Source organism: Scyliorhinus torazame, chromosome 17, assembly GCF_047496885.1.
Source record: "Scyliorhinus torazame isolate Kashiwa2021f chromosome 17, sScyTor2.1, whole genome shotgun sequence".
Classification (NCBI taxonomy): Eukaryota; Metazoa; Chordata; class Chondrichthyes; order Carcharhiniformes; family Scyliorhinidae; genus Scyliorhinus; species Scyliorhinus torazame.
In genome coordinates, this window is record NC_092723.1 from 139958982 (window position 1) to 139981727 (window position 22746).

Sequence of the window (22746 nt, forward strand, 5' to 3'; positions counted from 1 at the left end):
CATCATTTCCCTTATTGCTACCTTGCCCCCTTGCCTGCTCCCTTGCCTTCTCTATTTAATTTATCACATTTTGCCAAACTTAATCCTTCTTCCCAACTACATAGTTTAAAGCCCTCTCTACTACCCTAGTTATATGACTTGCCAGAACACTGGGCTCAGCACAGTTCAGGTCCTAGTTATATGACTTGCCAGAACACTGGGCTCAGCACAGTTCAGGTGAAGGACGTCTCAATTGTACAGCTCACACGTACCCCAGTACTGGTTGCATTGCACATGAATTGAAATCCAATTTTCCCACACCAGTCTTTGAGCCACCCATTTAATTTTCTGATCTTATTTATCCTACGCCATTTTGCTCATGGCTCAGTTAGCAATCCAAAGATTATTACCTTTGAGGGCCTGCTTTTTAGTTTAGCTCCTAGCTGCTTATACTCCCTCTTTCCTCGTTCTTCCTATGTCATTGGTACCGATGTGGAGCACGATCACTAGACAAGCTACCTCCCACTGCAAGATTTTCTCTAGCCCAGAGCAGATGTCCTGAACCTAGGCATCACAATTGTCTGGATTTTCGCTCTTGGCTAAAGAGAATTGTATCTATCCCCTGGCTATGCTGTCCCCTGCTGCCATTATTTATTTATTTACATCACAAATTAAAATCCCCAAAGCCTAGCGCCTCATTTGCTGAGTTTAAGGTGATCAGTCCACCACTTAGTCTGCAGAGGGGACATTCCTCGGTAATGTGCAGCCCTGTTAGTGTCTTTCCACAAGTGCATAGGGGTTTGTTCTGAGGCCCCAGCAGTGAAGGTTGGCCAGGAGACCCTGGCCTCTCCTGTACTTAGCAAGGGCCACTCTTACCGTGTGACAGATGGGGTTTGTCAGAAGGAACTTGTTAATGAGTTCCTGAGTTTCCCATTCCTTGATCCAGAGGATATCTGTTGGTAGATCTTGGTCAGGAAGGGTCCTCCATATGGGGCACCGAGACGGAAGGTAGGCAGTGGGTGGGTTGGACAAGTCATCATGCAGTGATGGGTGGGGTGAGGTATGGATGGTTTCAACCAGCTTGTGGGCTTTTGTCAGTCAACGGGTGTGTCAGGGGAGTAATGTTTACAAGGACAGGAAGCCAGGGAAGGGGTGTTGAATGGGGAGTTCCAGTTATGATGTGCATTATTGCATTCAATTGAGTGTCAGCAAGATGTGTGTAAGACAGGTGCACAGTACTTTGCTGCGGCGTATGGTGGGGCAAGTGATGGTATCCAGAGTGTTGCGGCAGCAGCTCCCCAAGTAGATCCAGCAAGCTTGGTTAGTAGGTTGTATCTGGTTTTGACCTTTGCTGCTGTTTTCTTCAAGTGTTTCTGAAAGGACAGAATCCTATATAGAGTCACTTCTAAGTATGTTGGGTTGAGATCCTGCTTTAGTCTCTGGCCGTCCATGTCGATATGCAATTTGTGTTTGGCACTGACATTGTGGAAATGGAATATACTGGATGTAGTTTTAGGGGGATTTAACGTGAGACACTATATGCTGCAATGGCCCATCAACTTTGTAACATCTTTGTTCTGTGTCTCGTCCAGAGTGCTGAAGGATGGAGCTTGGGTGGCACAACAGATGTCATCAGCGCAGCTGAACTTGCGGGGAGTGGTTGTTGGAAAGTCATTTGCATATATGTTGAAAAGGATTGGGGCTAGCACTGAGCTTTGTGGTAGTCCATTGGCCTGACATCTCCATGAACTTCTCCCTTGCTCAAGGTGAACTCTGAATAATCAGAGTTGTGAAGGAGTGCCCCGACCTCAGGTTGGAAGCATTCTGAACAGCTTTAGGGGCAGACCAGTGTGCCACGCTGTATCATAGGCAGCTGTGAGGTCTAGTAGCACCATGCCTGTCTTCAATGTAGGTGATGAGTGCAAGAACTTGATCAGGTGCTCTGCCCCTGACGGACAGCAGCTTGGTTGACATTAAGGACAATCTCTACTTCTGGAGATATGCGTTGCAGGATATGCTGCTCAAGTATCTTAAAACACACAGAAAGTAGTGAAATCGATGAATATCTGGCTACCAATGTGAGATCTTTTCCAGGTTTTGGAATGGCGATGATTTTTTTCCTTGTGTCACCTTGGGAGTAAGTTTGGGTTGATGATTCTTTGGAACTGAGTCAACAAGGTACAAACACGGGGCACAAGTTGTTTCAGGAATTCTAGTGGGGTGTTGTCACATCCTGCTGTTTTGCCAAGTTTAAGGTCCCTCGATGCTTTCTCCTATTCTGTGATCTTCAAGGGATTGGTGCTGCGATCTTCTACATGTTGCTAGGATTGTTTTTTCTATTTGTTGTCGGCGATCTGTTTGATTTTCTTTCCAACTATGTCCTTGCTATATGGAGCATATGACTGGAACTTGGTTCAGGGCGACTGATGGGCGATGTAATGTAGACCCTGCAGTCCACGCCTTCACCCATACAGTTTGTAAGAAGCTCAAGCCAGTTGGGGAATTGCAGAGGCTGAAGCTCCACAATTTGTACCTTCTCGATCCCCTTAACTGGTCTCACTTGCAATCACACCCTCCTATCTCTGATCACTGACCAAATCGGATGACCCTACTCTAAAGGGTATGACCGCCTCATGGAACAAAGTGTCTGGGGAATTCCGCCCAGGATGCATCACAGTGTCTGCAGCTCAGACCTCACCTCTCCTGAGGCTGCAGGCACTTACTACAGATGTGTTTGCCCTGGATCACACTGGAGTCCAGAAGCTCCCACATTCTGCAGTCGCTTCACATCACCTGCCCTGCCATCTTTATTATGGATTAACTCATTTATTTTTCATAACTTATAATTAATAAACCCTACTACTCCAAATAAGGTATATTACTGCCAGTAAAATTTACTAATCAAACCTTAAAATTACGAATAAATTGAGTTTGGAAAGACAAATGAGCAAAATACTCATCAACCAATTATTTAGCTATTTCCCTGTGATCCCTTTTTTTTTGAATGCGGTCGGTTCACAGACTGGACTGAACAACCTCTCACTGGATCTCTCTCGCTCGCGCACTTTTCAACCTCTTGTACGATCTCTCCCGCTCGCGCTCTTTTCAACCACTTGTACGATCTCTCTCGCTCGCGCACTTTTCAACCTCTTGTACGATCTCTCCCGCTCGCGCTCTTTTCAACCTCTTGTACGATTTCTCTCGCTCGCGCTCTTTTCAACCTCTTGTGCGATCTCTCTCGCTCACGCTCTTTTCAACCTCTTGTGCGATCGCTCTCGCTCATGCTCTTTTCAACCTCTTGTACGATCTCTTTCGCTCGCGCTCTTTTTAACCTCTTCTGCGATCTCTCCCGCTCGTGCTCTTTTCAACCTCTTGTACGATCTCTTTCGCTCGCGCTCTTTTCAACCTCTTGTGCGATCACTCCCGCTTGTTCTCTTTTCAACCTCTTGTACGATCTCTACCTCTCGCGCTCTTTTCAAACTTTTGTGCAATCTCTCCCGCTCGCGCTCTTTTCAATCTCTTGTGCGATCTCTCTCGCTCACGCTCTTTTCAACCTCTTGTACGATCTCTCTCGCTCGCGCTCTTTTCAACCTCTTGTGCGATCTCTCCCGCTCGCGCTCTTTTCAACCTCTTGTACGATCTCTCGCTCGGGCTCTTTTCAACCTCTTGTCCGATCTCTCCCGCTCGCGCTCTTTTCAACCTCTTGTACGATCTCTCCCGCTCACGCTCTTTTCAACCTCTTGTACGATCTCTCCCGCTCGCACTATTTTCAACATCTTGTACGCTCTCTCCTGCTCACGCTCTTTTCAACCTCTTGTACTATCTCTCATGCTCTTTTCAACCTCTTGTACGAACTCTCCCGCTCATTTCAACCTCTTGTACGATCTCTCCAGCTCATTTCAACCTCTTGTGCGACCTCTCCTGCTCACACCCTTTTCAGCCTCTTGTACGTTCTCTCTCGCTCGCGCTCTTTTCAACCTCTTGTGCGATCTCTCCCGCTCGAGCTCTTTTCAACCTCTTGTGCGATCTCCCACTCGCGCTCTTTTCAACCTCTTGTACGATCTCTCCCGCTCGAGCTCTTTTCAACCTCTTGTGCGATCTCCCACTCACACTCTTTTCAACCTCTTGTACGATCTCTCCCGCTCGCGCTCTTTTCAACCTCTTGTCCGATCTCTCCCGCTCGCGCTCTTTTCAACCTCTTGTACGATCTCTCCCGCTCGCGCTCTTTTCAAACTCTTGTGCAATCTCTCCCGCTCACGCTCTTTTCAACCTCTTGTACGATCTCTCTCGCTCGCGATCTTTTCAACCTCTTGTACGATCTCTCCCGCTCGCGCTCTTTTCAATCTCTTGTGCGATCTCTCTCGCTCACGCTCTTTTCAACCTCTTGTACGATCTCTCTCGCTCGCGCTCTTTTCAACCTCTTGTGCGATCTCTCCCGCTCGTGCTCTTTTCAACCTCTTGTACGATCTCCCCCGCTCGCGCTCTTTTCAACCTCTTGTGCAATCTCTCCCGCTCGCGCTCTTTTCAACCTCTTGTGCAATCTCTCCCGCTCGCCCTCTTTTCAACCTCTTGTGCGATCTCTCCCGCTCAAGCTCTTTTCAACCTCTTGTGCGATCTCCCACTTTCAACCTCTTGTACGATCTCTCCCGCTCGAGCTCTTTTCAACCTCTTGTGCGATCTCCCACTCACACTCTTTTCAACCTCTTGTACCATCTCTCCCGCTCGCACTCTTTTCAATCTCTTGTACGATCTCTCCCGCTCGTGCTCTTTTCAACCTCTTGTACGATCTCTCCCGCTCGCACAATTTCAACCTCTTGTACGATCTCTCCCGCTCACGCTCTTTTCAACCTCTTGTACTATCTCTCACGCGCTTTACAACCTCTTGTACGATCTCTCTCGCTCGCGCTCTTTTCAACCTCTTGTGCGATCTCTCCCGCTCGTGCTCTTTTCAACCTCTTGTACGATCTCTCCCGCTCGCGCTCTTTTCAATCTCTTGTGCGATCTCTCTCGCTCACGCTCTTTTCAACCTCTTGTACGATCTCTCGCGATCACGCTATTTTCAACCTCTTGTACGATCTCGCTCGCTCGCGCTCTTTTCAACCTCTTGTGCAATCTCTCCCGCTCGCGCTCTTTTCAACCTCTTGTGCAATCTCTCCCGCTCGCGCTCTTTTCAACCTCTTGTGCAATCTCTCCCGCTCGCCCTCTTTTCAACCTCTTGTGCGATCTCTCCCGCTCAAGCTCTTTTCAACCTCTTGTGCGATCTCCCACTCACACTCTTTTCAACCTCTTGTACCATCTCTCCCGCTCGCGCTCTTTTCAACCTCTTGTACGATCTCTCCCGCTCGTGCTCTTTTCAACCTCTTGTACGATCTCTCCCGCTCGCACAATTTCAACCTCTTGTACGATCTCTCCCGCTCACGCTCTTTTCAACCTCTTGTACGATCTCTCCCGCTCGCACTATTTTCAACATCTTGTACGCTCTCTCCTGCTCACGCTCTTTTCAACCTCTTGTACTATCTCTCATGCTCTTTTCAACCTCTTGTACGATCTCTCCCGCTCATTTCAACCTCTTGTACGATCTCTCCCGCTCATTTCAACCTCTTGTGCGACCTCTCCTGCTCACACCCTTTTCAGCCTCTTGTACGTTTTCTCTCGCTCGCGCTCTTTTCAACCTCTTGTACGATCTCTCTCGCTCGGGCTCTTTTCAACCTCTTGTCCGATCTCTCCCGCTCGCGCTCTTTTCAACCTCTTGTACGATCTCTCCCGCTCACGCTCTTTTCAACCTCTTGTACGATCTCTCCCGCTCGCACTATTTTCAACATCTTGTACGCTCTCTCCTGCTCACGCTCTTTTCAACCTCTTGTACGATCTCTCCCGCTCATTTCAACCTCTTGTACGATCTCTCCCGCTCATTTCAACCTCTTGTGCGACCTCTCCTGCTCACACCCTTTTCAGCCTCTTGTACGTTCTCTCTCGCTCGCGCGCTTTTCGACCTCTTGTGCGATCTCTCCCGCTCGAGCTCTTTTCAACCTCTTGTGCGATCTCCCACTCGCGCTCTTTTCAACCTCTTGTACGATCTCTCCCGCTCGAGCTCTTTTCAACCTCTTGTGCGATCTCCCACTCACACTCTTTTCAACCTTTTGTACGATCTCTCCCGCTCGCGCTCTTTTCAACCTCTTGTCCGATCTCTCCCGCTCGCGCTCTTTTCAACCTCTTGTACGATCTCTCCCGCTCGCGCTCTTTTCAAACTCTTGTGCAATCTCTCCCGCTCACGCTCTTTTCAACCTCTTGTACGATCTCTCTCGCTCGCGCTCTTTTCAACCTCTTGTACGATCTCTCCCGCTCGCGCTCTTTTCAATCTCTTGTGCGATCTCTCTCGCTCACGCTCTTTTCAACCTCTTGTACGATCTCTCTCGCTCGCGCTCTTTTCAACCTCTTGTGCGATCTCTCCCGCTCGTGCTCTTTTCAACCTCTTGTACGATCTCCCCCGCTCGCGCTCTTTTCAACCTCTTGTGCAATCTCTCCCGCTCGCGCTCTTTTCAACCTCTTGTGCAATCTCTCCCGCTCGCGCTCTTTTCAACCTCTTGTGCAATCTCTCCCGCTCGCCCTCTTTTCAACCTCTTGTGCGATCTCTCCCGCTCAAGCTCTTTTCAACCTCTTGTGCGATCTCCCACTTTCAACCTCTTGTACGATCTCTCCCGCTCGAGCTCTTTTCAACCTCTTGTGCGATCTCCCACTCACACTCTTTTCAACCTCTTGTACCATCTCTCCCGCTCGCACTCTTTTCAATCTCTTGTACGATCTCTCTCGCTCACGCTCTTTTCAACCTCTTGTACGATCTCTCCCGCTCGTGCTCTTTTCAACCTCTTGTACGATCTCTCCCGCTCGCACAATTTCAACCTCTTGTACGATCTCTCCCGCTCACGCTCTTTTCAACCTCTTGTACTATCTCTCACGCGCTTTACAACCTCTTGTACGATCTCTCTCGCTCGCGCTCTTTTCAACCTCTTGTGCGATCTCTCCCGCTCGTGCTCTTTTCAACCTCTTGTACGATCTCTCCCGCTCGCGCTCTTTTCAATCTCTTGTGCGATCTCTCTCGCTCACGCTCTTTTCAACCTCTTGTACGATCTCTCTCGCTCACGCTCTTTTCAACCTCTTGTACGATCTCGCTCGCTCGCGCTCTTTTCAACCTCTTGTACCATCTCTCCCGCTCGCGCTCTTTTCAACCTCTTGTACGATCTCTCCCGCTCGTGCTCTTTTCAACCTCTTGTACGATCTCTCCCGCTCGCACAATTTCAACCTCTTGTACGATCTCTCCCGCTCACGCTCTTTTCAACCTCTTGTACGATCTCTCCCGCTCGCACTATTTTCAACATCTTGTACGCTCTCTCCTGCTCACGCTCTTTTCAACCTCTTGTACTATCTCTCATGCTCTTTTCAACCTCTTGTACGATCTCTCCCGCTCATTTCAACCTCTTGTACGATCTCTCCCGCTCATTTCAACCTCTTGTGCGACCTCTCCTGCTCACACCCTTTTCAGCCTCTTGTACGTTCTCTCTCGCTCGCGCTCTTTTCAACCTCTTGTACGATCTCTCCCGCTCACGCTCTTTTCAACCTCTTGTACGATCCCTCCCGCTCACACTCTTCAACCTTTTTGTACGATCTCTCCCGCTCGCGCTCTTTTCAACCTCTTGTACGATCTCTCTCGCTCGCGCTCTTTTCAATCTCTTGTGCGATCTCTCCCGCTCACACTCTTTTCAACCTCTTGTACGATCTCTCCCGCTCACGCTCTTTTCAACCTTTTGTACGATCTCTCCCGCTCGGGCTTGTTTCAACCTCTTGTACGATCTCTCCCATTCACGCTCTTTTCTACCTCTTGTACGATCTCTCCCGCTCACACTTTTTCAACCTCTTGTACGATCTCTCCCACTCGCGCTCTTTTTAACCTCTTGTAAGATCTCTCCCGCTCGCACTATTTTCAACATCTTGTACGCTCTCTCCTGCTCACGCTCTTTTCAACCTCTTGTACTATCTCTCATGCTCTTTTCAACCTCTTGTACGATCTCTCCCGCTCATTTCAACCTCTTGTACGATCTCTCCCGCTCATTTCAACCTCTTGTGCGACCTCTCCTGCTCACACCCTTTTCAGCCTCTTGTACGTTTTCTCTCGCTCGCGCTCTTTTCAACCTCTTGTACGATCTCTCCCGCTCACGCTCTTTTCAACCTCTTGTACGATCCCTCCCGCTCACACTCTTCAACCTTTTTGTACGATCTCTCCCGCTCGCGCTCTTTTCAACCTCTTGTACGATCTCTCTCGCTCGGGCTCTTTTCAACCTCTTGTCCGATCTCTCCCGCTTGCGCTCTTTTCAACCTCTTGTACGATCTCTCCCGCTCACGCTCTTTTCAACCTCTTGTACGATCTCTCCCGCTCGCACTATTTTCAACATCTTGTACGCTCTCTCCTGCTCACGCTCTTTTCAACCTCTTGTACGATCTCTCCCGCTCATTTCAACCTCTTGTACGATCTCTCCCGCTCATTTCAACCTCTTGTGCGACCTCTCCTGCTCACACCCTTTTCAGCCTCTTGTACGTTCTCTCTCGCTCGCGCTCTTTTCAACCTCTTGTGCGATCTCTCCCGCTCGAGCTCTTTTCAACCTCTTGTGCGATCACCCACTCGCGCTCTTTTCAACCTCTTGTACAATCTCTCCCGCTCGAGCTCTTTTCAACCTCTTGTGCGATCTCCCACTCACACTCTTTTCAACCTCTTGTACGATCTCTCCCGCTCGCGCTCTTTTCAACCTCTTGTCCGATCTCTCCCGCTCGCGCTCTTTTCAACCTCTTGTACGATCTCTCCCGCTCGCGCTCTTTTCAAACTCTTGTGCAATCTCTCCCGCTCACGCTCTTTTCAACCTCTTGTACGATCTCTCTCGCTCGCGCTCTTTTCAACCTCTTGTACGATCTCTCCCGCTCGCACTATTTTCAACATCTTGTACGCTCTCTCCTGCTCACGCTCTTTTCAACCTCTTGTACTATCTCTCATGCTCTTTTCAACATCTTGTACGAACTCTCCCGCTCATTTCAACCTCTTGTACGATCTCTCCCGCTCATTTCAACCTCTTGTGCGACCTCTCCTGCTCACACCCTTTTCAGCCTCTTGTACGTTCTCTCTCGCTCGCGCTCTTTTCAACCTCTTGTGCGATCTCTCCCGCTCGAGCTCTTTTCAACCTCTTGTGCGATCTCCCACTCGCGCTCTTTTCAACCTCTTGTACGATCTCTCCCGCTCGAGCTCTTTTCAACCTCTTGTGCGATCTCCCACTCACACTCTTTTCAACCTTTTGTACGATCTCTCCCGCTCGCGCTCTTTTCAACCTCTTGTCCGATCTCTCCCGCTCGCGCTCTTTTCAACCTCTTGTACGATCTCTCCCGCTCGCGCTCTTTTCAAACTCTTGTGCAATCTCTCCCGCTCACGCTCTTTTCAACCTCTTGTACGATCTCTCTCGCTCGCGCTCTTTTCAACCTCTTGTACGATCTCTCCCGCTCGCGCTCTTTTCAATCTCTTGTGCGATCTCTCTCGCTCACGCTCTTTTCAACCTCTTGTACGATCTCTCTCGCTCGCGCCCTTTTCAACCTCTTGTGCGATCTCTCCCGCTCGTGCTCTTTTCAACCTCTTGTACGATCTCCCCCGCTCGCGCTCTTTTCAACCTCTTGTGCAATCTCTCCCGCTCGCGCTCTTTTCAACCTCTTGTGCAATCTCTCCCGCTCGCGCTCTTTTCAACCTCTTGTGCAATCTCTCCCGCTCGCCCTCTTTTCAACCTCTTGTGCGATCTCTCCCGCTCAAGCTCTTTTCAACCTCTTGTGCGATCTCCCACTTTCAACCTCTTGTACGATCTCTCCCGCTCGAGCTCTTTTCAACCTCTTGTGCGATCTCCCACTCACACTCTTTTCAACCTCTTGTACCATCTCTCCCGCTCGCACTCTTTTCAATCTCTTGTACGATCTCTCTCGCTCACGCTCTTTTCAACCTCTTGTACGATCTCTCCCGCTCGTGCTCTTTTCAACCTCTTGTACGATCTCTCCCGCTCGCACAATTTCAACCTCTTGTACGATCTCTCCCGCTCACGCTCTTTTCAACCTCTTGTACTATCTCTCACGCGCTTTACAACCTCTTGTACGATCTCTCTCGCTCGCGCTCTTTTCAACCTCTTGTGCGATCTCTCCCGCTCGTGCTCTTTTCAACCTCTTGTACGATCTCTCCCGCTCGCGCTCTTTTCAATCTCTTGTGCGATCTCTCTCGCTCACGCTCTTTTCAACCTCTTGTACGATCTCTCTCGCTCACGCTCTTTTCAACCTCTTGTACGATCTCGCTCGCTCGCGCTCTTTTCAACCTCTTGTACCATCTCTCCCGCTCGCGCTCTTTTCAACCTCTTGTACGATCTCTCCCGCTCGTGCTCTTTTCAACCTCTTGTACGATCTCTCCCGCTCGCACAATTTCAACCTCTTGTACGATCTCTCCCGCTCACGCTCTTTTCAACCTCTTGTACGATCTCTCCCGCTCGCACTATTTTCAACATCTTGTACGCTCTCTCCTGCTCACGCTCTTTTCAACCTCTTGTACTATCTCTCATGCTCTTTTCAACCTCTTGTACGATCTCTCCCGCTCATTTCAACCTCTTGTACGATCTCTCCCGCTCATTTCAACCTCTTGTGCGACCTCTCCTGCTCACACCCTTTTCAGCCTCTTGTACGTTCTCTCTCGCTCGCGCTCTTTTCAACCTCTTGTACGATCTCTCCCGCTCACGCTCTTTTCAACCTCTTGTACGATCCCTCCCGCTCACACTCTTCAACCTTTTTGTACGATCTCTCCCGCTCGCGCTCTTTTCAACCTCTTGTACGATCTCTCTCGCTCGCGCTCTTTTCAATCTCTTGTGCGATCTCTCCCGCTCACACTCTTTTCAACCTCTTGTACGATCTCTCCCGCTCACGCTCTTTTCAACCTTTTGTACGATCTCTCCCGCTCGGGCTTGTTTCAACCTCTTGTACGATCTCTCCCATTCACGCTCTTTTCTACCTCTTGTACGATCTCTCCCGCTCACACTTTTTCAACCTCTTGTACGATCTCTCCCACTCGCGCTCTTTTTAACCTCTTGTAAGATCTCTCCCGCTCGTGCTCTTTTCAACCTCTTGTACGATCTCTCCCACTCACGCTCTTTTTAACCTCTTGTAAGATCTCTCCCGCTCGTGCTCTTTACAACCTCTTGTAAGATCTCTCCCGCTCGTGCTCTTTTCAACCTCTTGTACGATCTCTCCCGCTCGCGCTGTTTTCAACCTCTTGTACGATCTCTCCCGCTCGTGCTGTTTTCAACCTCTTATGTGGAATCTAGAACCAGGGGGTACAGTTTCAAAATAAGGGGTTCCCCATTTCAGCAGATGAGGGGGAATTTCTTCTGAACCTTTGGAATTTTCTCCTCCAGACTTGAGAAGGCTGAGTCATTGAATATATTTAATGCTCAGATAGGCAGATTCTTGAACTGTGAAGAAGTCGAAGGTTATGGGGAAAATGGAGTTGAAGCCAAGATCAGATCAGCCGTGACCTTATTGAATGGCGATGGAACAGGCTTGAGGGGCTGAATGATCTACTTCTGTTGTGTTCCTAAATTTGGAAATAAAAACGTATAGAGCTGGAAACTCTCACCAGGTTGGGTAGCATCTGTGAGTAAAGCTGCAAACAACATCAAACTGTTCACTTTCCTAAACATTTGAGTTGTTGGTTGCTGATTTATTTTTCACTGGTTTGAGTTTTTCTTCTGAACCACACAGGCCTCTTTCCTCACACTGACATATATTTCCTCTTGGACATAGCAGATGATTGGGACTTTGTTGAAGGACGGTTAGTATCGACAGCGGAGATTTGCCCATTTTTAAAGTGTGAAGAATGGATTTCTCGAAATTCCTGGACAGCAACTTTGATGTCAAGGACTGGGTGAATGGAGCTTTCAAGACTGTTCAGGAAGAGGAACCTGGGAAGGTAGACAGTCATGCTGCCACTCTGGTGATGAAGTTGCAGTTGTTCATTCAGGAGGTGAATAATGCTATTGAAGGTACGTGTTGCACATTACCTGGGTGTTTGAGTGTGCAGTGTATAAATATATAAGTTATTACAGAGGGTTCCTGAAGTGTGTCAGTATTTACAAGAGGTACCAGGGAATGTGGTACTATTTACAGGAAGATCCAGGACTGTGTCACTATTTTCAGGGAGTCACAGGGTTGTGTTGATGTGTGTGTGCAGAGAGCCCCCTGGAAGGGTGCCGGTGTGCGTGCGGAGCCCTCTGGAGGGTGATGGTGTGCTCGGGAGACCCTCTGGGAGGGTGCCAGTGTGCGTGTGGGGCCTCTGGGAGGGTGCCGGTGTGCGTGTGGAGCCCACTGGGAGGGTGCCGGTGTGCACGGGGGGGGCCCTGGGAGGGTGCCGATGTGCGTGCGGAGCCCTCTGGGAGGGTGCCGGTGTGCTCGGGAGGCCCCCTGGGAGGGGGCCGGTGTGCGTGTGGAGCCCACTGGGAGGGTGCCGGTGTGCTCGGGAGGCCCCCTGGGAGGGTGCCGGTGTGCTCGGGAGGCCCCCTGGGAGGGTGCCGGTGTGCGTGTGGAGCCCACTGGGAGGGTGCCGGTGTGCACGGGGGGGCCCTCTGGGAGGGTGCCGGTGTGCACGGGGGGGGGGCCCTCTGGGAGGGTGCCGGTGTGCGTGTGGAGCCCACTGGGATGGTGCCGGTGTGCACGGGGGGCCCACTGGGAGGGTGCCGGTGTGATCGGGGGGAGCCCTCTGGCAGGGTGCCGAAGGGCTCGGGAGGCCCCCTGGGAGGGTGCCGATGTGCACGGGGGGCCCACTGGGAGGGTGCCGGTGTGCGTGCGGAGCCCTCTGGGAGGGTGCCGATGTGCTCAGGAGGCCCCCTGGGAGGGTGCCGATGTGCTCAGGAGGCCCCCTGGGAGGGTGCCGATGTGCTCGGGAGGCCTCCTGGGAGGGTGCCGGTGTGCGCGGGGGGAGCCCACTGGGAGGGTGCCGATGTGCTCGGGAGGCCCCCTGGGAGGGTGCCGGTGTGCGCGGGGGGGAGCCCACTGGGAGGGTGCCGATGTGCTCAGGAGGCCCCCTGGGAGGGTGCCGATGTGCTCAGGAGGCCCCCTGGGAGGGTGCCGATGTGCTCAGGAGGCCCCCTGGGAGGGTGCCGATGTGCTCAGGAGGCCCCCTGGGAGGGTGCCGATGTGCTCAGGAGGCCCCCTGGGAGGGTGCCGATGTGCTCGGGAGGCCCCCTGGGAGGGTGCCGGTGTGCGCGGGGGGGGAGCCCACTGGGAGGGTGCCGATGTGCTCGGGAGGCCTCCTGGGAGGGTGCCGATGTGCTCGGGAGGCCCCCGGGAGGGTGCCGGTGTGCGCGGGGGGGAGCCCACTGGGAGGGTGCCGATGTGCTCGGGAGGCCCTATGGGAGGGTGCCGGTGTGCTCGGGGGGAGCCCACTGGGAGGGGGCCGGTGTGCACGGGGGGGAGCCCACTGGGAGGGTGCCGATGTGCTCGGGAGGCCCCCTGGGAGGGTGCCGGTGTGCGCGGGGGGGAGCCCACTGGGAGGGTGCCGATGTGCTCGGGAGGCCCCCTGGGAGGGTGCCGGTGTGCTCGGGGGGAGCCCACTGGGAGGGGGCCGGTGTGCACGGGGGGGAGCCCACTGGGAGGGTGCCGATGTGCTCGGGAGGCCCCCTGGGAGGGTGCTGAAGGGCTCGGGAGGCCCCCTGGGAGGGTGCCGATGTGCTCAGGAGGCCCCCTGGGAGGGTGCCGATGTGCTCAGGAGGCCCCCTGGGAGGGTGCCGATGTGCTCGGGAGGCCCCCTGGGAGGGTGCCGGTGTGCGCGGGGGGAGCCCACTGGGAGGGTGCCGATGTGCTCGGGAGGCCCCCTGGGAGGGTGCCGATGTGCTCGGGAGGCCTCCTGGGAGGGTGCCGGTGTGCGCGGGGGGGAGCCCACTGGGAGGGTGCCGATGTGCTCGGGAGGCCCCCTGGGAGGGGTGCTGAAGGGCTCTGGAGGCCCCCTGGGAGGGTGCCGATGTGCTTGGGAGGTCCCCTGGGAGGGTGCCGATGTGCTCGGGAGGTCCCCTGGGAGGGTGCCGAAGGGCTCGGGAGGCCCCCTGGGAGGGTGCCGAAGGGCTCGGGAGGCCCCCTGGGAGGGTGCCGATGTGCTCGGGAGGCCCCCTGGGAGGGTCCTGGTGTGCACGGGGGGGGAGCCCACTGGGAGGGTGCCGATGTGCTCGGGAGGCCCCCTGGGAGGGTGCCGAAGGGCTCGGGAGGCCCCCTGGGAGGGTGCCGAAGGGCTCGGGAGGGCCCCTGGGAGGGTGCCGATGTGCACGGGGGCCCCCTGGGAGGGTGCCGATGTGCACGGGGGCCCCCTGGGAGGGTGCCGATGTGCACAGGAGGCCCCCGGGAGGGTGCCGGTGTGCACGGGGGCCCCACTGGGAGGGTGCCGGTGTGCGCGGGGGAAGCCCTCTGGGAGGGTGCCGAAGGGCTCGGGAGGCCCCCTGGGAGGGTGCCGGTGTGCGCGGGGGGGGGCCCACTGGGAGGGGGGGGGGGGCAGGTGTGCGTGGGGGGGGGGGGGCCCACTGGGAGGGTGCCGGTGTGCGCGGGGGTGGCCCACTGGGAGGGGGGGGGGCAGGTGTGCACGGGGGCCCCCTGGGAGGGTGCCGATACATTTTTTTTGGGGGGTACACCCCATCGGAGGGTGCCGGTATTTACAGTGAATCCCCAGGAGTCTGTCAGTAATGGTAGGGGCTTTGTGGGAATGTGCTGGTATTTTGTTATATTCTTTCATGAGATGTGGGTGTTGCTGGCTTGTCCAGCATTTGTTGCCCATCCCTAATTGCCCTTGAACGGAGTGGCTGACTCGGCCTTTTCATTTGTACTTGAAAGTCAACCACATTATTGTGAATCTGGAGTCGCATCTAGTCCAGACTGGCTGAGGACGGCAGATCATCTTCCATTAGTGAACCAGATGGATTTTTACAACAATCGATGATAGCTTTATAGTCACCGTTAATGAGACTAGTTTTCAATTTCAGATTTATTAATTTAGGGTGGCACAGTGGTTAGCACTGCTGCCTCACATCACCAGGGTCCCGGGTTGAATTCTGGCCTTGGGTCACTGTTTGTGTAGAGTTTGCACGTTCTACCCGTGTCTGCGTGGGTTTCTTCCGGGTGCCCCGGTTTCCTCCCACAGTCCAAAGATATGTAGATGGATTAGTCAAGATAAAAATACTTTTCACTGTATACTAATACATGTGACAATAATAAATCAAATCAGACTTCCGGGTGCGGTGATGACCAGCTAAGTCGCACATTTCGGCAGCTCCCGGTGGAACGGACTTTTGGGCTCTTAATAAGAGCCCCAACGGCAATTTTAACGGCTAGAAGCACTGTGCGGTAAACCAGAAGGGAATCCCCCCTGGAAACGGATGGAAAAAGGAGAGGGAAGTGGCCAGATTGCAGTGGATCCTTTGGAGCAGTGGCAAGGAAGGCAAGCAAGAACCAAGATGGCGACGGAAGGTGGCAGTTTAACATGGGGCCCTGAACAACAAGAGTTTTTGAAATGTTGCGTGGAAGAACTTAAAAAGGAAATGAAGAAGGAGCTGTTGGCCCCGATATTACAGGCGATCGAAGGGCTAAAGGATGAGCAAAAGACCCAGGAGCGGGAGCTTCGGGTCGTGAAGGCAAAGGCTGCCGAGAACGAGGACGATATACAGGGCCTGGTGGTGAAGACTGAGATGCACGAGGCACCCCATAAACGATGTGTGGAAAGACTGGAGGTGCTGGAGAATAACGCGAGGAGGAATAATTTAAGGATTCTTGGTCTTCCTGAAGGTGCAGAGGGAGCAGACGTCGGGGCATATGTGAGCACGATGCTGCACTCGTTAATGGGAGCGGAGGCCCCGGCGGGTCCGTTGGAGGTGGAGGGAGCATACCGAGTGATGGCGCGAGGACCGAGAGCAGGAGAAATTCCCAGAGCCATAGTGGTGAGATTCCTCCGTTTTAAGGACAAAGAGATGGTCCTTAGATGGGCAAAGAAAACTCGGAGCAGTAGGTGGGAGAACGCGGTGATCCGCGTATATCAAGACTGGAGTGCGGAGGTGGCGAGAAGGAGGGCGAGCTTTAATCGGGCCAAGGCGGTGCTTCACAAAAAGAAGATAACATTCGGAATGCTGCAATCGGCAAGACTGTGGGTCACATATCAAGGGAGGCACCACGACTTTGAGACGGCGGATGAGGCGTGGACTTTTATTGTGGAAGAAAAACTGGAATAAGCGGGTTATTAAAAAAGAACGTTTGAAACAAAGTGGTGGGGCGAGTATGGGGGGCGAAGAGGGGGGAAAAAGGGGGGGAAAGATGAGTTTTATGTTATTAATCCTGCGATGCGGTAACTTTTCTCTCTTCCACAGGTGGTGGCGGAGGGAGGAAGGGAGGTGGAGGAGATGGGGCGTTGGCCATGGGGGGCGGGGCCAAAAGGGAAGCGCGGGCTTTGTTCCCGCACTATGATAATCATGGCGGGAATAGGGAAGCAGGAAGGAGGGGGCGTCGCATGGTGCGAGCCGAGGTCACGGGGGGAAGCCGAGGTCGGCCAGAGTTTGCTGACTTCTGGGAGCAACATGGGGGGTGTAACTACGCTAGTGGGGGATCTAGCGGGGGTGGTGGGAGGGGGAAGTTACTGGGTTGCTGCTGCTGGGGAGAGGGGGGAGCCGGAATGGGGTGGGGTGGGTGGGGGGGCACCGCCTGGGGGGGACACAGCTGCGTGGGAACCGGGTGAGGAGCTGGAAAAAGGGGATGGCTAATCGACAAGGGGGGGGGGGGGGGGGGGGGGGGGGGGGTAAAAAGCCCCCCAACCCGGTTGATCACGTGGAATGTGAGAGGGCTGAATGGGCCGATAAAGAGGGCACGAGTACTCGCACACCTTAAGAAACTTAAGGCAGACGTGGTTATGTTACAAGAGACGCACTTGAAACTTATAGACCAGGTTAGACTACGCAAAGGATGGGTGGGGCAGGTGTTTCATTCGGGGCTAGATGCGAAAAACAGGGGGGTGTCTATACTAGTGGGGAAGCGGGTTATGTTTGAGGCAAAGACCATAGTGGCGGATAGCGGGGGCAGATACGTGATGGTGAGTGGCAAATTACAGGGGGAGGCGGTGGTCTTGGTAAACGTATATGCCCCGAACTGGGATGATGCAAATTTTATGAGGCGCATGCTAGGACGCATCCCGGACCTAGAGGTGGGAAAGTTGGTAATGGGGGGAGATTTTAATACGGTGCTGGAGCCAGGGCTGGACAGGTCGAGATCCAGGACTGGAAGGAGGCCGGCTGCAGCCAAGGTGCTTAAAGATTTTATGGAGCAGATGGGAGGAGTAGACCCGTGGAGATTTAGCAGACCTAGGAGTAATGAGTTTTCGTTTTTCTCCTATGTCCACAAAGTTTATTCGCGAATAGACTTTTTTGTTTTGGGAAGGGCGTTGATCCCGAAGGTGAGGGGGACGGAGTATACGGCTATATCCATTTCGGATCACGCTCCACATTGGGTAGACTTGGAGATAGGGGAGGAAACAGAAGGGCGTCCACCCTGGAGAATGGACATGGGACTAATGGCAGATGAGGGGGTGTGTCTAAGGGTGAGGGGGTGCATTGAAAAATACTTGGAACTCAATGATAACGGGGAGGTCCAGGTGGGAGTGGTCTGGGAGGCGCGAAAGGCAGTGGTTAGAGGGGAGCTGATATCAATAAGGGCACATAAAGGAAAGCAGGAGAGTAGGGACCGGGAGCGGTTGCTGCAAGAACCTCTGAGGCTGGACAGGCAATATGCGGAGGCACCGGAGGAGGGACTGTACAGGGAAAGGCAAAGGTTACACGTAGAATTTGACTTGCTGACAATGGGTACTGCAGAAGCACAGTGGAGGAAGGCACAGGGTGTACAGTATGAGTATGGGGAGAAGGCGAGCAGGTTGCTGGCCCATCAATTGAGGAAAAGGGGAGCAGCGAGGGAAATAGGGGGAGTGAGGGATGAGGAAGGAGAGATAGAGCGGGGAGCGGAGAGAGTGAATGGAGTGTTCAAGGCATTCTATAAAAGATTATACGAAGCTCGGCCCCCGGATGGGAAGGAGAGAATGATGTGCTTCCTGGACCGGCTGGAATTTCCTAAGGTGGAGGAGCAGGAGAGGGTGGGACTGGGAGCACAGATCGAGATAGAGGAAGTAGTGAAAGGAATTAGGAGTATGCAGGCGGGGAAGGCTCCGGGACCGGATGGATTTCCAATCGAATTTTATAGGAAATACGTGGACTTGCTTGCCCCGATACTGATGAGAACCTTTAATTTAGGCGAAGGAAAGGGGACAGCTGCCCCCGACTATGTCGGAGGCAACGATATCGCTTCGCCTAAAGAAGGAAAAAGACCCGCTGCAATGCGGGTCCTATAGACCTATTTCCCTCCTAAATGTAGACGCTAAGATTCTGGCCAAGGTAATGGCAATGAGGATAGAGGATTGTGTCCCGGGGGTAGTCCATGAGGACCAAACTGGGTTTGTGAAGGGGAGACAGCTGAATACGAATATACGGAGGCTGCTAGGGGTAATGATGATGCCCCCACCAGAGGGGGTAGCGGAGATAGTGGTGGCGATGGATGCCGAGAAAGCATTTGATAGAGTGGAGTGGGATTATTTGTGGGAGGTGTTGAGGAGATTTGGCTTTGGAGATGAGTATATTAGATGGGTACAGCTGCTGTATAGGGCCCCGATGGCGAGCGTGGTCACGAATGGACGGGGGTCTGCGTATTTTCGGCTCCATAGAGGGACGAGGCAGGGATGTCCTCTGTCCCCATCATTGTTTGCACTGGCGATTGAGCCCCTGGCAATAGCATTGAGGGGTTCCAGGAAGTGGAGGGGAGTACTCAGGGGAGGAGAGGAACACCGGGTATCTCTTTACGCGGACGATTTATTGGTGTATGTGGCGGACCCGGCGGAGGGGATGCCAGAGATAATGTGGATACTTGGGGAGTTTGGAAAATTTTCAGGATATAAGCTGAACATGGGGAAAAGTGAGCTGTTTGTGGTGCATCCAGGGGAGCAGAGCAGAGAAATAGAGGACTTACCGCTGAGGAAGGTAACAAGGGACTTTCGCTACTTGGGGATCTAGATAGCCAAGAATTGGGGTACATTGCATAGGTTAAACTTAACGCGGTTGGTGGAACAGATGGAGGAGGACTTCAAGAGATGGGACATGGTATCCCTGTCACTGGCAGGGAGGGTGCAGGCGGTTAAGATGGTGGTCCTCCCGAGATTCCTCTTTGTGTTTCAGTGCCTCTCGGTGGTGATCACGAAGGCTTTTTTCAAAAGGATTGAGAAGAGTATCATGAGTTTTGTGTGGGCCGGGAAGACCCCGAGAGTGAGGAAGGGATTTTTGCAGCGTAGTAGGGATAGGGGGGGCTGGCGCTACCGAGCCTGAGTGAGTACTACTGGGCCGCCAACATCTCAATGGTATGTAAGTGGATGGGAGAAGAGGCGGGAGCGGCGTGGAAGAGATTAGAGAAGGCGTCCTGTTGGGGGACTTGCCTACAAGCCATGGTGACGGCGCCGTTGCCGTTCTCACCGAAGAAATACACCACAAGCCCGGTGGTGGTGGCTACTCTGAAAATTTGGGGGCAATGGAGACGGCATAGGGGAAAGACGGGAGCCTCGGTGTGGTCCCCGATAAGAAATAATCGTAGGTTTGCTCCGGGGAGAATGGATGGGGGATTTGGAACATGGCAAAGAGCAGGAGTAACACAATTGAGAGATCTGTTTGTAGATGGGACGTTTGCAAGTCTGGGAGCGCTGCCCGAAAAATATGGGTTGCCCCAAGGGAATGCATTCCGGTATATGCAACTGAGGGCTTTTACGAGGCAACAGGTGAGGGAATTCCCGCAGCTCCCGACGCAGGAGGTGCAGGACAGAGTGATCTCAAAGACATGGGTGGGGGACGGTAAGGTGTCAGACATATATAGGGAGATGAGAGACGAGGGGGAGATTATGGTAGACGAGCTGAAAGGGAAATGGGAAGAAGAGCTGGGGGAGGAGATTGAGGAGGGGCTGTGGGCTGATGCCCTAAGTAGGGTAAACTCATCGTCCTCGTGTGCCAGGTTAAGCCTGATACAATTTAAGGTGTTACACAGGGCGCATATGACTGGAACACGGCTTAGCAAATTTTTTGGAGTAGAGGATAGGTGTGTGAGATGCTCGAAAAGCCCAGCGAATCACACCCACATGTTCTGGTCATGTCCGGCACTACAGGGGTTTTGGGTGGGGGTGACAAAGGTGCTTTCGAAGGTAGTGGGGGTCCAGGTCGAACCAAGCTGGGGGTTGGCTATATTTGGGGTTGCAGAAGAGCCGGGAGTGCAGGAGGCGGGAGAGGCTGATGTTTTGGCCTTTGCGTCCCTAGTAGCCCGGTGCAGGATACTGTTGATGTGGAAGGAAGCCAAGCCCCCGGGGGTGGAGACCTGGATAAATGACATGGCAGGGTTTATAAAGCTGGAACGGATTAAGTTCGTCCTAAGGGGATCGGCTCAAGGGTTCACCAGGCGGTGGCAACCGTTCGTCGAATACCTCACAGAAAGATAGAGGGAATGGAAAAGAAGAAGACAGCAGCAGCAGCCCGGGGGGGGGGGGGGGGGGGGGGGGGTGGAGGGGTGGGGGGAGGAACCAGAGGGATTCTCAGGGATGTTAATATATAAGTATAATATGTACAGGTTGTTGTTATAGATAATTGTATATTGGACTGTTAAAACATATTTTTGGAGAATATTTATCTGGGACAAGGCAGTTGCCATTTAGTTTTGTTTTTGTTTATATATTATTTATTTCTTGTTTATAAAACTGGCCATTGTTATTTATATTGTTAAATTACTGTGTAAAGGATACACAATGTACTGTGATGGTTGGCCAAAAATTTTCAATAAAAAAAAAATCAAATCAAATCAAAAATTGCCCCTTAGTGGACAAAATTGCCCCTTAGTGTACAAAATTGCCCCTTAGTGGACAAAATTGCCCCTTAGTGTACAAAATTGCCCCTTAGCGTCCAGGGATGTACAGGTTAGGTGGGGTTACGGGGATAGGGTGGGGGAATGGGCCTAGATAGGGTGCTCTTTCAGAGGGTTGGTGCAGACATGAGGGGCCAAATGGCCTCTTTCTAAAAAGGGGCGGCACTGTGGCACAATGATTAGCGCTGCTGCCTCACAGTGCCAGGGGCCCGGGTTCAATTCCAGCCTCGGGTGACTGTGTGGAATTTGCACTTTATCCCCTTGTCTGCGTGGGTTTCCTCTGGATTTTCCAGTTTCCACTCACAATCCAAAGATGTGCAGGTTAGGTGGGTTGGCCATGCTAACTTGCCCCTTAGTGTGCAAGAAGGTTAGGTGGGGTTACTGGGTTACGGGGATAGGGTCAGGGTGTAGGCCTAGGTAGGGTACTCTCTCCAAGAGTCGGTGCAGACCGAATGGCCTCCAGCACTGTAGAGGTTCTATGAATTGAAGTTCCACTAGCTGCCGTGATGGGTGGGATTTGAACCCATGTCCAGTAGCCCATTTTCAGTGGGGGTCTCAGAGAATATGTCACTATTTACAAGAAGATCCCAGGGTGTATCAGTGTTACATGGAGTTCCTCGAGTTGTTGATATTATAGGGATCCTATGGAATGTCTTAGTATTTAAAGGAGGTCCCCAGGTGTGCATCAGTATTTACAGGAGGCCCCAGGAGTGTGTTAGTATTTGAAGGGGGTACTCTGGTGTGTGTCAGTTTGGGGGATTCCTAGAGAGTATGTCAGTAATTATAGGAGGTCCCTGGGGAGTGTGAATTACTTACAAAAGATCCCCGAACAGTGTTTCTGACTAGATTAGAAACAAGTCTGTTTCTAATCTGTGGACCTGTTCTTTATTCTGGTGATTACTCCATCCCATGTGTCAGTTCTCAGTTAGTGCAGCTTGCAAAATGTCTGGTTGTATGACGTATGCATGACAGTTCTACCTTACAATCTTGTTTGCACTCAGAGACCAGTCATTTGGCACTTCAGAACATGCCCAGGGCTCTCCGGGATGTCGAAGCTCTGAAACAGGAAGCTTCCTTTCTGAAGGAGCAAATGATCCTTGTCAAGGAAGATATTCGGAAATTTGAACAGGACACAGCGCAGTCCATGCAGGTAAGAATGTCAAGTAATTTGCGGCTTGGATTGGATTCAAGCCTACTCCGTGATGCATATTGGGGGGTTGTTTTTGAAATGCAAAAAATCCTTTTTTTGACAAAAGAGAAAATCCTCCTCCCCAGATGTGAACTGTAGGCCCTCCCCGCCATTTTGGCTCAGTCAGTAACACTCATCGTGTTTCATGTTGTGAATCCATAATCACGAATAGTTACTTAGAATGTATAGGATAGAAACAGACCATTCAGCCCAACTGGACGATACAGGTTCATGCTGCCACTTCATCGAACTCGAATCAGCAAATCTTTCTAATGCTTTCTTCCTCTTGCACTACTCAAGCTTCCTCTTAAATGCATCTATGATTTTTGACTCAACTATGCCTTGTGGGAGCACGTTCCACATTCTAATCACTCTTTGGCTAAAGAAGTTTCTCCTGAATCCACTATTGGATTTATTGGTGACTTTTATATTTATGGCCCCCTAGTTATAGTCTCCTCTGGAAGTAGAAACACATTTTCTACATCTAACCTATCAAACCCCACCATAATTTG

General features: G+C 52.4%; 1 protein-coding gene across 7 annotated transcripts in view; it reads left to right on the forward strand.

Annotated features, from left to right (window-relative positions):
* cog7 (component of oligomeric golgi complex 7) overlaps positions 1 to 22746 on the forward strand; it is a 92895-nt gene that overhangs the window by 14084 nt on the left and 56065 nt on the right. For 4 of the 7 annotated variants that reach the window (XM_072481181.1, XM_072481178.1, XM_072481179.1 and 1 more), the window contains exons 2-3: positions 11842 to 12077; positions 22047 to 22195. In XM_072481181.1, coding sequence (XP_072337282.1) covers positions 11912 to 12077; positions 22047 to 22195 — 315 coding nt within the window. In that variant the 5' untranslated portion in view covers positions 11842 to 11911. Of the gene's footprint in view, positions 1 to 11838; positions 12078 to 22046; positions 22196 to 22746 lie in introns of all 7 variants that reach the window. The other 3 variants (XM_072481177.1, XM_072481176.1, XM_072481183.1) reach the window with 2 other exon arrangements.